This window comes from Tupaia chinensis, unplaced genomic scaffold (assembly GCF_000334495.1).
Source record: "Tupaia chinensis unplaced genomic scaffold, TupChi_1.0 Scaffold000251_1, whole genome shotgun sequence".
NCBI classification, from domain to species: Eukaryota; Metazoa; Chordata; class Mammalia; order Scandentia; family Tupaiidae; genus Tupaia; species Tupaia belangeri.
In genome coordinates, this window is record NW_006159731.1 from 2,260,461 (window position 1) to 2,275,558 (window position 15,098).

Here is a 15,098-nt window from a genome sequence, read left to right on the forward strand (position 1 = left end):
CACTGGATCCCACATGGCTGACTCTGCGGTTTGAGTACCAGACCTGGCAGCCTGAAAAAACATGCATGTGTGATCAAAATCCCAAGGAATGAATGAAGGAGAAGGGAATGCAGAGTAGCCACTCCCCCCTGAGAAGGGTTTCTCATTTTCCCTCTCTGTTTTTCCGTCTCTCCAGCAAGCACACACCTATGGCAAAAATCTAGAGTTCTGGGGTAAGAGTCATCAAATGAGTAGAGATACACTAAGCTTTCCCTAGAACAAAGAGCACAGGAAAAATGTTAATGTATTTCAAAAATGTATACTTAAAGAGAAGTCCTTAAAAACTTGTAATTCCCTCACTACCCATAACTTGTTTTATGGGTTTTACTTATTGAGACTGTGAGAGAGAGAGAGACACACACACGCACACACACACACGGTCCTGACTAGGTCTTAACCATGCCATCATCTGCCACCCCCCAGCCTTCCATCCAGCTAGGATTGTGGGTGCATATTCAGGTCAACCCAGGACCCAAACCCTGGGCTTTTTGATATGATTCCTATAGTAGTGTCCTACCACCTACGCCACTGCAGCTGGGCCTATAATATATTTTTACCTTTAGGAGAAACACTGACTAACGCTCCTAAAGCACTTCTAGGGCCAGACAGTGGCATAGTGATTAAAGTGGCTGAATTCCACATGTCCAACTGCACAGTTCAAATCCCAAACAGTACCTTAACCACCACTCCTGCTACATGCGTGCATGTGCCCCCAATTCCAAAAAGGAGGGGCAGAAGGGATTGAGGCATGACCAATCCCCATAGTGCTTTCTCATTCTCTCTTTTTCTCAGTCTCTCTCAAGCAAGCACATGTACCCTGCAGCAATTTTTTTTTTTTTTTTTTAAGAAACAGGAGAAAAAAGAAATACTTCTAGGGCCCCATCCCCATAGCACAATGGTTAAATACTGTGCATAGAGATCCAGATCCCATGTGATTGACCATGGTTTGAATATATCAACCTCAGTGGCTTGAAACACACTCCAGGTGTTTTGCATATATCATTCCAAAATCCTAACTGGATGGAGAAATGGAGGAAAAACTATTGCAGCATGACCACACTACATTAGGGGGTGTTTGCTTGCGCTCTCTCTTTCTCTCTCTCGCTCTCTCTGTTGAGTGCATGTGTCTTCGGGCAATTTAAAAAGATACTTGTTTTCCTGTAAGTTCTAAAGGTATGCAGCCTAATAAAATTACACAATGCTGCCAGTCATCATTTCAATTATATAAAATATTTATGCAACTGCGACTTTACTTCTTTCCTAATTTGAATCTTGCACCTTCTAGAACACTGGTTCTCAACTAAAAATGTACATTAAATGTAGCATTTTGTAAAAATACAGATGTCTGAGATTTGTCCCACAGCCTAGAGATTAAGGGAGCCAGATCCCACACAGCCAACCACAGTTCGAATCCCAGCCCCAGCAGCTCATGAAAAGACATTCGATGTGTATATTATGCACATCCAAAATCCTAACAGGATAGAGAAATAGAGGAGACTGAGGTATGACCATACCCTGTTGTAGGGGTGCTTTCTCCTTCTCTGTCTCTCTGGCAAGCACACATTCCCTCAGGCAATTAAAAAATATGCATATAGTTATTTTGGCCCTAACTCTACATTTACTTCATTTATTAATTTTTACTATAAGGGCTCTCCAGAGAGGAAATAGAGGGAGAGAGAGAGAAAGAGCCCAAGTGTGCAGTACCCCAGGGGCAATGACCACACTATAATCTCTTCTCTTCTATTGTCCTCTTAGGATTCTGGGCACACACTCAGACATGCACACAGATTTTTCAAACCTCTGGGCCTGGGGTTCAAACCACTCACTAGGCTATGCGGAATTCACCATGCTATCTGGCTGGCCTAACATTTACTTATTTAACTTTATATTCTTGCTATCAAAAATGGCCTATCCATTTTCATAAATCAAATGCATTTCTCTGAAAAACAGACTTAATTATCATCAGAGACATTTTTTTCAAAAAGTTTTTGGAATTACTTCATTACCTTTATTTTTCATGTTACGGGGGGGGGGGAAGTTATCAATAGTATTATTTTTATTATGAACACTCACCAGACTGTCTACATTTAACAATTACTAGAAATAAATTAGCCAGTCACTTAGTCTCTGTCATCTACAGTTTCTGTTTTCTTTTGTTCTTCCTTTATTTTTTTACTTTTTATTGTAATTTATGATGTACATATTGGGTCGTTGAAAAGCTATGGCATATTTTTCTGTGATTTTCTAGGCAAAAATATGTCAAGACTTTTCCAATGACTGAATATAATCATTACACATCTTTGTAGGGTGCAAAATAATCTTTAAAAGCATATATACAGGAGCTGGTAGGTGCTGTAGTGGTTAAGGTGTTGGATTCCCACATAGTCAACCAAGGTTCAAGTCCCAGCCCTAGAAGTTTGAAACTCACTGGGCATGTGTGTATGCCTGCCCCAAATCCCAAAAGAAGAATGGATGAGAAGGGACTATGGCATGGCCAACACCCCTGGGGAGTGATTTCTCACTTTCTGTTTCTGTCTGTCTCTGTGTCTCCAGGGAGCACATGCACCCAAAAGCAAAAATCTCTTTTAAAAAATAGCATGTATACAGTGTATAATTAATAAATCAAGGATATAAACATATTCACATTATATTACATTGTGAACATTCAAAATCTACTCTACTGGTTATTCTGGAAGTATGTAATGAATTGTCTATGATGATGTTCTTTGCTGTATAAAACAGTTGGTTTTTTTGTTTTGTTTTGTTTTGTTTTGTTTTTAGAGGTTTTTGGTATAGAGAGCGTGCACTCGCCAGAAAGACAGAGACAGAGAGACAGAAGGTGAGAAATCATCCCCCAGGGGGGATGGCCATGCCACAATCCCTTCTCCTCCATTCTCCTCTCAGGATCTTGGGCACGCACGCAAACATATCTGATGTGAGTTAAAGCCACCGGGTCCAGGACTCAAACTACAATTGACTATGTGGCTGTCCAGCAACATAGCCATTACATCAACTGCTGGTCCCGCTGTAAAATACAGTTTTAGAGAAAAATAAAGTGGTTAAAAAAAAGTCTCATAAGTTAATGAGGATAGATTTTTGAAAACACCAATAATCTCAACATACACAAGTAGAAGACTACGGAAGATAAGTTTATATTCTGAAAAGATCTGTAGTATACCATTGGTCCAGTCAGAGATAAGTAAAACTGCACAAAACAATAGCTTAATAGAATGAGACAGAAAAAGAAAACTTTTACTCACTTACTATAAGACTATAATGATTTAAATGATTAACATTTAAAAGCAAAGACATGGTAAAAGTCATTGATTTGGTGACATATAGACTTTACAAAGTTTTTTATTTTAGCCTTCTTTAAATTCATTCCAAAGACAGACTCAGGTACTTGGAACATTTTGGACTTTTCTTCTGTTATTTAGTTTTATACATTGAGTAATGGTTATAATAAATGCATAAGTTGAAAACTGTGGAGACAACTGTCTATCAAATAATTGGTGAATTTGTACTAAAACCTGGTTGTGTCTAAAACAGTTGAATCTGCATTTTTAGCCTTTTAGTTGGGAAATTTAATCCTGACATTCAATATTATTATTGGTAAGTGTAGACTTACACTTTTTTCTAGTTGTTTTTTGTTCTTTTACTTTTCTCTCCCTTTAGTTTTCCCAGTATTTCCTGAAGAGCTAGTTTAATTTGGGTGAATTTTTTCAGCATCTGTTTATCTAAGAATGATTTTATTTATCCTTCCCATTTGAAGGATAATCCTGATTATAGTACTCTTGACAAAAATTGTTTTTCTTTCCATGTTTTAAATATGTCTTCCCAGTCTTTCCTTGTCTGCATTGTTTCATTTGAGAGGTCCAATATTAGTCTACTGGGGTAACCTTAGACTAACCTTAAAAATTACAGTCCTCTCTTGCTACTTTTAGAATATTGTCTTTGTCTTTTATCATTTTGGCTATGACATGCCTTGAAGAGGATCTTCTTATATCTATTTGGTGTCCTTTGTACTTTCTAGATTTGTGTGTTTGTGTGCCTATCTCTAAATTTGGAATGTTTTCAGCTAAATAACGTGAAAGAGATTTTCCATGCCTTTGCCTCTTTGCCCTCTGGAATACCTATTATGCAGATACTCGGCTATTTAACAGTGCCTAGTATTTCCCATATGTTGTCCTGACTATTAATGGTTATTATATTCTTTTCAGTTGCTTAGACTAAATTGAAGGTTTTGTCTTCAAGGTCAGAGATTCTTCTGTGTGGTCTAATCTGCTGCTTTCAAGGGAGGTTTTGATTTTCTGCATTGTATTCTTTATTCCAAAGGTTGTCTGATTCTTTTTCAGTGTGTCTCTTTACGGAGTTTCTCCTTTAAGTCATGGAAGGAGTTTCCAATCTTCTGGAATTGGTTGTCTGTTTTCTCTCGCATCTCAGTGAGTTTTGTTACAATGAATATTCTGAATTCTTTTTCCAACATTTCTGTGATCTTTCGTGCTTTATCCATTGTTGGTAAAGAGTTATGTTCCCTTGAGGGGCAGGTATTTCCTGGTTTTCTATTTCTTGGGGCTCTGCTTTGATTTTAGTCATATTCAATTCCTACTTGTATGGAATATATTTCTGTAGCTGTGTGCTCATGCCCTTCCCTATGGTGTGCGTAAGCTCTGTGCCAGTCTCCCTTCTGTGCTGTGAATGGGAGTGCAGAATCCACAGTAGGAGTTCTGGGTTCAGATTTTCAAGGGGAAATTTTTCTTCTTTTACTGTTAGGGGGTTGTGAAGAGACAATTCCTCCAGAGTCTCATGTCTTCAGGTGTTTGGTTTCTGTATACCCAAACCTTTGTGTTCCCAATGTGGCTGGAAGTTGAGCTGGATAGATAGAATGTAAGGTGGTAGGATCTTTTTCAAATGTGTGCTGCCCCTCCTCCCCCAAAACAGGCTGGGTGGGAGTCCCTGATGAGCTCAAGCCTTGTGTCTCCTTGTTGTTCCTGGATGGGTGAAGGCAGAATGGTGTCAGCACATGTGGGGCACAGCTCCTGCCTGAGTCTTTCTCTTCTGTCTTACAGATTGTAGGAACCAGGTGTTGGTTCTTGAAGAATTTTTGTTTTCTTCTGATGATTGCCTGAAGGCTGTGCTATAAGCTACAGATCAGTTTGTATCTTAAAAAAGGACCACTGAGCCTTGTGGGAAAGGATCACACCAGACACTTCAAAGTATTAATACTTAAAAAAATAGAGTCTTGGGTAGAAAGTTCTAAGTTGCATTGCTTTAACAAATTTCAGACTATTATCACTGGACCAAGCAAAATTTCTAGGACTAATCCAGAAACAGCCAGTCATAAAAGTAGACCCTAACAGATGATGAAATACAAATTACATAAGGACTGTATGACCTACTAGGAAAATTACTGTGGCCATTTGTTTGAATTATTATTATTTTCATAATCTATTTCCTGGATATATTAGAAGTGTTTTTTGGGAACCAGCAGTTAGTGTAATGGCTATGTCATTGGACTCCCACATAGTCGACCGCAGTTCACGTCCCGGACCTGGTGGCTTAAAACTCACGCCGGACACGTGTGCGTGCATGCCCAAGATTCCGAGAGGAGAATGAAGGAGAAAGGATTGCGGCGTGACCATCACCCCTGGGGTGATTTCTCGCTTTCTGTCTCTATGTCTCTCTCTGTCTGTCTGGCGAGCGCACGCGCCCTATAGTGAAAAACCTCTCCCCAAAAAAAAGGAAGTGTTTTTTCTTCTTTGGCTAGCTAAAAACCCATTACTATTTAGTAGACTTTGATTTTATACACTAAAATGAAACTTTTTAAGTAGTATTTGATCTCACTTCTTACTGACACTCTACCCAACCCAAGTTCATAAACACCAGTTTCTTTCTTTTCTTTTCCTGAAAAGTTTTTGCTATATGGCACAGTGCTTGCTGGAGAGACAGAGAGAGAGAAAATGAGAAATCACCCTCCAGGGGGGATGGCCACATCACAGTTCCTTCTCCTCCATTATCCTCTTGGGATTTTGGGCACTTACACATGTGCACCTGACATGAGCTTCAAGTCACCAGGTCTGGGACTGGAACCATGGTTGACCATCTGGGTGTCCAGTGTCTTAACCACTACACCACCTGCTGGTCCCCAGTTTTCTTCTTTTCATGTAGTGTGGTTAGCTGCAGTTTAGCAACAACCTGTCCTCCCTCTTTTACCTGGATATAACTGAACAAGTTGATTACGCAACTAAGGTCTTACCTGGAGCTCTTAATCGAGAATGGCACAGTAGCTAGGACCATATTTTCAAGGAACAAAGTTAGGCTTTCCTTACAGAATATCTGCAAAGCCCTCCTACATAAGTTAGGCTGGCCTTATAATTTGGCCTCAATGACTCAAATATTTAGATGTTTATAAAACAGGCCACACTTCCTGATAAGCCAAGAACCTTGGGAAATCTAGGGGACCTTTGGAAGAGAGGAATTCACCCAAATTTCTAGGTATTACCTGTGAAATCTGGTAAGAGTTCCTAGTCTTAGTTTCCTATCTTTAAGATAGCAAATAGTAGAGGTTATAAAATGCTCACTCTGAGATCACAAAAACTTTATAATGTAATTTTGTGACTTTAGAAACTGTGCAATACTATAGTGTGGCTCTAGATTTGCAAAACAAATGGAAAGAGGCCTCTATTTTTAATGAATGGTCTTACTGCACCAATGCAAGTAAGCAAACCAAGCATAATAAACCAACTTCTTTCGTGATCAAGACTCATCACTGAGTTTATTGTAATCATGAAGTGATAATGACTGTCAGGAAAAATTGTGAAAGGCTTTAAAATGAGCAAAAGATTATTGTCTGACACACCTTTGGGGTTCTGGTACCCTCTATGATCTTTTTCTTTAAATTTTATAATACTGCAAATGACAACAATGCAGATGATTCTCAGTAAAAATCCTAATGAAGTTTTATCCTCAGAAGTACTGATTATTGCCAATGGACACTGACCATTTGACATCTATTTGTAAATTAATTTTAACATCCTAGTAATGTACACACTCACATGCTCTTTGAATTTTCTAAACTAACTATAATACCTTACTAGTTCTTTCAGTAACTACCAAGTTCAATAAAATCTTCCATCCACGTTGTATTAAATTAAAATTATGAAAAAAACATTATGTTATACTACTCAAATAATAAAATCTATGCATTTTGAAGGCAAAAAGGGAAAGGCTAATATAATTAAGTAAAGCAGTAGAAAAAGAAATTATATGAACAAAAATACATAAAACTTGAGAATATACTGAATGGATATTCCATGCAAAGTTTTGAAAGACATGAGAACAAACCCTAAACTACAAAGATGTAAAGCTATGTCAATAACACAGAAGTGTATCAATAGAACTCATATCCACTTACCTTTCTCAAGGGCAAACCAGCACTTCTGAAAAACTCTCTTTCTTTGGATTATTCTCAAAATAAATTTTATTCCAAAAGTTCATTTATAAAAGACTTTTAAGGTGACTAGAATAGAAATATGTTCTAACTTCAGCAAAACCAGAGAGTGCTCATCTCTTCTACATTTGGAGCCTCAACATACACTGGGAAAGTTACTTGACCTCTTGTATTTAAGTTTCCTCATCCCTAAAATGGGGACAACAACAAACCTACCTCACAAGGTTGTTTTGAGAATGAAATGAGTCAACATACATAAAAATTAGAATAGCACATAGCCTATACCTATTATTTTTATTTTTATATTCTATTAGTATATGTTATGAAACATCATATGAAGTGAATCAATAAAATTTCTAAGACTCAAGATGAGTATTTGATTTTAAAAAGATTTTTAAAAGATAAAATGCAGCACAAACTGAAGACTGGAAGTCTTAATGTGCTTCCTAAATCACCCTTCTATTTGTTTCAGGTTAGGTGATTTCCTGTTCTCTCTCATTTCCTTTTTTTTCCAATACTGATATTTGAACTAAAATAGCAGAACTAAAATGGGAGAGGTGGATGGGGAAAGTACATGTAACATAACAAGAAGGTATTGAAATGATCATATCTGAAAAATTTCATTTTCCACTTAAACATTAGGCTACTGTGGCCCAGGCTCTGTGGCAGTCAATAAGCATGCTAGACAAAGAGCTGGGAGCCACATGCCACTCAGTTACAGTTCCCAGTCCAGTCAGCCTGAAAACATATCAGGCATGCATGACTGTGCTGCTCAGGAAGGGGATCCCAGCTTGCCCAAGTGCTGTGGAAGGAGCTTCTCTCTCCTTCTTGTGAATGTATATTCATTCTATTATGAATTTTTAAAAATAAGTAAGGCTATCTTAAACAAAAAATATGACTTTCCTTAAAAATTAAAGTAAAAATTAGGTGGCTTTTTGGAAAAGGGGATTTCTCATAGGTATTATGAAGGAACAGACTACATCTTAAATCACTTCCTACTCTAAAATTCTTTGTATCTATGGATGTGGGAAGCCTTAGGGAACAAAAACCGAGAACCGGAGACCAGTAGTTGGCGTAATGGCTATGCCACTGGACTCCCATGTAGTCGACCGCGGTTCGAGTTCCAGACCTGGTGGCTTAAACTCACACTAGGCACGTGTGCATGCATGCCCAAGATTCCGAGAGGAGAAAGGAGGAGAAGGGATTGCAGCGTGGCCATCCCCCAGGGGGGTGATTTCTCACTTTCTGTCTCTCTGCCTCTCTCTGTCTTTCTGGTGAGCACACATGCCCTATAGCAAAAACTTCTCAAAACAAAAAACAAAACTGAGAACCAGAAACATAGAATTAAGAATTCACTTTTGGCAAAGTAAGAGTGATGTAAAGATGTGTTAACTCCTAAGCATTTCTAGCTTTCTGAAACAATAAAATACAAATGAAATCATTTTTTATTCAAATACTGTTAAACTTAGTCTCTTATCCTTCCTACTTTATGGAGAACTTGTTTTTATAATTCACACAGAAAATAAAATCAAAATATTTTATTTAAAAAGCCTTAGATGGGGACCAGCAGATAGCAAAATGTCACTGGACTCCCGTGTGGTCGACCACAGTTTGAGTACCAGATCCATTGACTTGGTACTCAAACCAGGCACATGTACATGCATACCCAGAATCCTGAGAGGAGTGTGGAGGAGAAGGAACTGCAATATAGCCATCCCCCCAGGGGTTGATTTCTTGCTTTCTGTCTCTTGGTCTCTCTGGCAAGTACATGTGTTATATGACAAAAATAGCTTAAAAAAAAAAAAAGCCTTAGATGAAGAAGAAACAATTAAAACAAACATACTAAAAGTCATGCCAAAGAATTTTTTAATGATTTTTTAAAAACTAGGCATTTTTTTAATCAGAAAGTCATGACAAAAATAATTTTGTCAATTTAAAGATGTAGTTGATATTTTTTCTTGACAAAGAAAAGTTGCAATGAAATCTTCTTTTTTCTTAGTTTCAACAAAGATCATAGTTCTTTCATCACCTCTGTTTTGGAGAATTTCAACAAGTTTTTCTCTTTTCGAGTACTGGCCAACTTGGAGAACACTCTGTAGAACATCTCTACATGCTCCGCCCACTTGTCCAACAGCAACAAACAAGTAATTAATCTTTAAAAACTCCCCAGCCAACCTTCAAAGAAAAAATATTATTGTTATAGGGTATGTGCACTCACCAGAAAGAGAGAGAGAGAGAAAGTGAGAAATGACCCCTGGGAGGGATGGCCACACTGCAATCCTTTATCCTTCACTCTCCTCCTGGGATTTTGGGAATACACACACAGGCACCCAGAGTGGTTATCGAGCTGCCAGGTCCGAGACTCCAACTGCACACACGCACGTGCACGCACATGCACATACACACACACTTTTTTTTTTAATAGTTATACACACACAGTTTTTAAAAACTATCTATCTATTTATTTATTTATTTTTAATTTGCTATAGGACATGTGTGCTAATGAGAGAGAGAGAAAGCAAGCTGCCAGGTCCAGAATCTGAACCATGATCAACCATGTGGGAGTCCAATGCCTCAACCACTCTTAATATCTGCTGGCCCACACGCTCCCATTTTTAAATAAAATGTGATCCTAATGCAAAGCCAAGAAAATAAGGGTAAGAAACAATGAAAAATGTAGTAAACGTTTTAGGAATACATTTGATTTTTAATCTGCCTATGTTAAAACTTAAATCAGGGCCAGCCAGTAGTGTGGTGGTGAAGGCAGCTGGAATCCACATAGCTGATTGTCCATGTTGAATCTCAGAACTGGTAGCTTTTGAAAGCATAATTCCAAGGGAAGAACAGAGGAGAAGGGAATTGTGGTGTAGCCATCTCCCTGGGTGATATTTTCTCACTTCCTCTCTCTCTCTCTCTCCAGCAAGTACAGAGCACCTTATAGGACGGGTGTGCAGAGATAAATCTTTTAAAAAAAAAATAGTATCTTCACATGGTTTCTACTTTTATACATGTATTTATGCAACAGCAATATTATTATTATTATCATTATTGTTTCAGGTTTCTGTAATAGGGTATGTGTATTTACTGGAAACCGAGAGAAAGAAAGTGAGAAATCACCTCCCAGATGGCCATGCCTCAGTCCCTTATCCTCCATTCTCCTCTTAGGATTTTGGGTATACACGCACAGACACATGGTGTGATTTTCAAGATGCCTGGTCCTGGACTCAAACCACCGTCAACCATGTGGGAATCCAGCACCTTAATTTTCATGTCATCTGCTAGTCTCACAAGAATATTATTTTTAAAAAGAAAAAAAATTACCTTTGAATTTCTTCTGGAAAAGTTGCACTGAACATAAGAGTTTGACGTTGTTCTTTCGATGGCATGGCAGTCCTGGGCAAGCAATTAACTTCTTCATTTCTGGTCCAAAACCCATATCCAGCATGCGATCAGCTTCATCCAAAACTAAATATTTAACTTGTTTGAGACCAATCTTTAAGGACAGTTTCAAGAGCAAGAACAGAAAAATGAGTATTACTTTATATTACATTAAAATATTCTCCACAATTCAAACTGTTCAATATTAAGGACAAAACTATACATCAACACATAAAATGATGACAACTGTTATGCTAAGACAACACTATTCCTGCTTATTTCAGTTCTCGGTTTTTCCTAATGCTATAGAACATTTTAAAAATCGAGGCTTGGGACCAGCAGTTTGTGTAATGGCTATGTCACTGGACTCCCATGTAGTCGACCGCACTTGGAGTCCTGGACCCAGTGGCTTAAACTCATGCCGGGCACGTGTGCGTGCGTGCCCAAGATGCCGAGAGAATGGAGGAGAAGGGATTGCGGCGTGGCCACCCCCCCGGGGGGTGATTTCTTGCTTTCTGTCCCACTATCTCTCTCTGTAGCAAAAACCTCTCCAAAAAAAAAAAAAAAATCAAGGCTAAAGGAAATCAAAACATCTATTAATATATCCATACTGGGCAACAAAGCTTTCTGAATTACTTAAAAGTTCTATTATCTGTAATGTTCAACATGTTAGTCGAGTATGTCATGTATAGTTCCTAATCACTAAGCACTTGAAATGTGGCTATTGTGACTGCAAAACTGAATATTTTTAAAGAATTATTTATTTTATTCCATTTGCTATTATTATTTTTTAATTTGACAAGACAGAGAAAAATAAAATAAGAAAGCAAGTCTCCAGGTATAGGACCTGAATCGCAGTCGGCCATGTGGGAATCCAGTGCCTTTGACCATCACATCACCTGCCAGTCCCATGAAACTTAATTTTTTTTTTTTTTTTTTGGAAAGGTTTTTGTCGAGAGGTTTTTGCTATAGGGCGCGTGCGCTCACCAGACAGAGACAGACAGAGACACAGAAAGCAAGAAATCACCCCCCGGGGGGGGGATGGCCATGCCACAATCCCTTCTCCTCCATTCTCCTCTCGGGATCTTGGGCACGCACGCACACATGCCCAGCGTGAGTTTTAAGCCACCGGGTCCGGGACGCGAACTGCGGTCGACTACCTGGGAATACAGCAACATAGCCATTATGCTAACTGCTGGTCCTGAAACTGAATTTTTAATTTTATAACTTTCAAATTTAAATTATGACATATAATGTTTACTGTACTGGATGGCACCAGATAGACTGAATTATAGGATAAATTCAGACTCTTTAAGAAATAAAATATCCTGGGGCCAGCAAGTGGTGTAGTGACTGGTGTGCTGGACTTCCATGTAGCCAAGTGAGATTAGAGTCCTGGACCTGGCAGCTTGCTTTCTCACTCCCCCACTCAACTCCCCACCATCTCTCTATGATGACTATAGCAAGTTAAATAAATAAATAAATAAATAATTATTTTTTAAAAGCCCTTTAAAAATAAATAAAATATCCCAATAGCAGGACATATTCAAATGTCTTATAACTAGCAATTTTTTTTCCCTGACTCCTTTAAATCTTTAATAAATCCCCCAGTCTCTAACCACTCAGGAATTGGGAAACTTCTCTTACTTTTATATGAACATTTATTACTATAAGCAGAATACCTTTTCAAAAAGAAGGCAAGAGACTTTGATACCACCATGAAAATATTCAGTGAGAAAGTAAAGTGGATTTCTCTTGATATTTTTAGTTAGTATCCTAAGAAAAGTACCTTTATGCAGAAAGAACATGTTTTGAGTAGCCCCTTTAGAGAAGAGCCTAAAGAAACTAAATCAAGTACATTAAAGTGAACTTAAAATACTGACTTAGAGATATAATAATCTGGTATATAATGGGCATGTATGCATATGTGCCCAGGGCATTGTTTTACGAACCGCTGTGGATGGGATTTGAACCTCATGGATAGCCATGTGGGATCAGGCTCCCTTAATCACTAGGCCATAAGGCCAGCCACTAAAATTTCTTTTTTGTGAGAGGGTAAGCCAGTGGCATAGTGTGGTGGTTAATACAGCTAGATCCCACATGGCTGACTGCAAGGTTCAAGGCCCAGACCTAGTAGCTAAATATGCCAGGCATGTGTGCGTGTATCCGCAAACATGCAGATGTTTGTTTATGGTATGATATGAATGCTTATGGTATGACCATCCCACATGGGGAGAGGAGTACTTTCTCACTTTGCCTCTCTCTCACTCTCTCTCTTTTCAGCAAGTACATAAACTCTCTACCAAAATTTTTTAAAGTATCTCTTTCTGAAGGACTTAGAAAGTTAACAATCCTAGTTAATATCATTTGCACACTTAAATGGAGACAAATTATTGAAGTCACAAATGGTGTATTCTGGAAAAAAATTATTTCATCAATTCATACATGAAATTGGATAAAAGTATTCGTTTTATTTCCTCCCAGTGTAATGGTATGCACAATATGGATTCTGGAGACAGACCTAGATTCTAACCCTAGCTCTATCACTTACCAGAGCTAACTGAGAGATTTTAAATAAATTACATAATCTCACTGAGCTTGTTTTTCCAAGTACAAAGTGAAAAATACCATTTATTTCCTATTGGGATTACCTTGAGGATCCATTTACACAGAATGCATTCAAAAAATCTGATGGCGCCTAGTATATAAATAATGTTTTAGTAAATATATCCTTTTTATATCCCATTCTTCCCCCTACAAAAATATTAGTCTCATAACTATGTTAACTCTCTAGGGCCTACCTTTTCTTTACCTATGATATCCATCAATCTCCCAGGAGTAGCGCATAACATATTACAGCCTTGTATTATTTGTCTAATTGAATGCCCCAACTGGGTTCCTCCATATATTACAACAGCTCTTACACAAGTCCTAGTGGCAGGGGAAAAAAAAAAAAGGCATTTGTAGGTACTTGAAAATTGGGCAGCTATTACTAACATGCAAAACAAAACCCATGAGGAAGATCTATTATAAGACATTAAATTATCTAAACAAAATGAAATTCTGCCCAGGAACAAGATAATGTTGAAAAACAAATGACAAACTGGGGGGGAGGGGCATTCTTCCACCTATCTGATTTGAGGCTTTTCAAAAACAAGCAATACCACTCCCTTTTTCTTCCCCACAGGAGTAAGCTTAGTATAACCAGCTTTAGAAATGTTATTTAGTGTCTAACAGAGATTAGCTTCTTCAAAAGGCACACACACACACAAGCCAAAGACATAAACAAATGGTTCATTAAAAAATACAAATGGCTTTTAAACATTAAAAAAAAAAAAAAAGGTTTACATTACTTTAAAAAGGAAGACAAATGAAGACCAAAACAACATTTACGCTCAAATGTGATAACACCATTTAGGCAAGGAATAGCAAAATTGACACTTAAGAAAGTAAACTGATACAACCTGTCTTACAATTTTGTTTTCTTTATCTATCTATCTGTCTATGTATTTTCTGTGATCTTCAGGCTGTCAGGTCTGAGATGAACTGCAATAATACCATGTGAGAATCCAGCACCTCAACCACCATGCCACCTGCCAGCCCCATCTCTCAGAATTTTAGTCTATAAAATTTAAAAACTCTTTGTCTCAGTAAATTAACACCTAGAAAATTATTTCTCAGATATGTTTCCACAAATGAGTAGAAATGAATGTAGAGCAATATTCAATGCCACCATTATTTTTAGTAATGTAGATTAAAAACTATCTAAGGGTCTATTAGTAGAGGATTTAAATTATGGTATACCTAAACAAAGAGATACTGTACATTCGTTAAAAGAAGGGGTTACAGGCTACCAGCAAGTGGCATGGTGGTTAAGGTGCTGAATTTCCACATAGCTGACCACAGTCTGAGTCCCAGCAGCCTGAAAATCATGCCAGGCACATGTGCATGCATGCTCAAAATCCCAAGACGATACTGGAGAAGAAACTGCAGTGGGGTTATTTCTCACTTTCCCTCCCTCTGTCTCTTTCTACTGAATGCACACACCCTATGGCAAAATCCTAAAAAAGAAAAAAGAAAGAAGAGGAGGAATCTATAATTAAAGATTATTTACAGCATATATTCTTTTTTTTTGGAGAGGTTTTTGCTATAGGGCGTGTGTGCTCGCCAGACAGACAGAGAGAGACAGAGAGACAGAAAGCGAGAAATCACCCCCCAGGGGGGATGGTCA

General features: G+C 38.0%; 1 protein-coding gene across 1 annotated transcript in view; it reads right to left on the reverse strand.

Annotated features, from left to right (window-relative positions):
- Nucleotides 1–15,098, reverse strand: part of DDX4 (DEAD-box helicase 4) — an 80,212-nt gene that overhangs the window by 13,026 nt on the left and 52,088 nt on the right. The window contains 4 exon segments of the mRNA XM_006172318.3: nt 9,519–9,664; nt 10,811–10,875; nt 10,878–10,982; nt 13,669–13,798. Coding sequence (XP_006172380.1) covers nt 9,519–9,664; nt 10,811–10,875; nt 10,878–10,982; nt 13,669–13,798 — 446 coding nt within the window.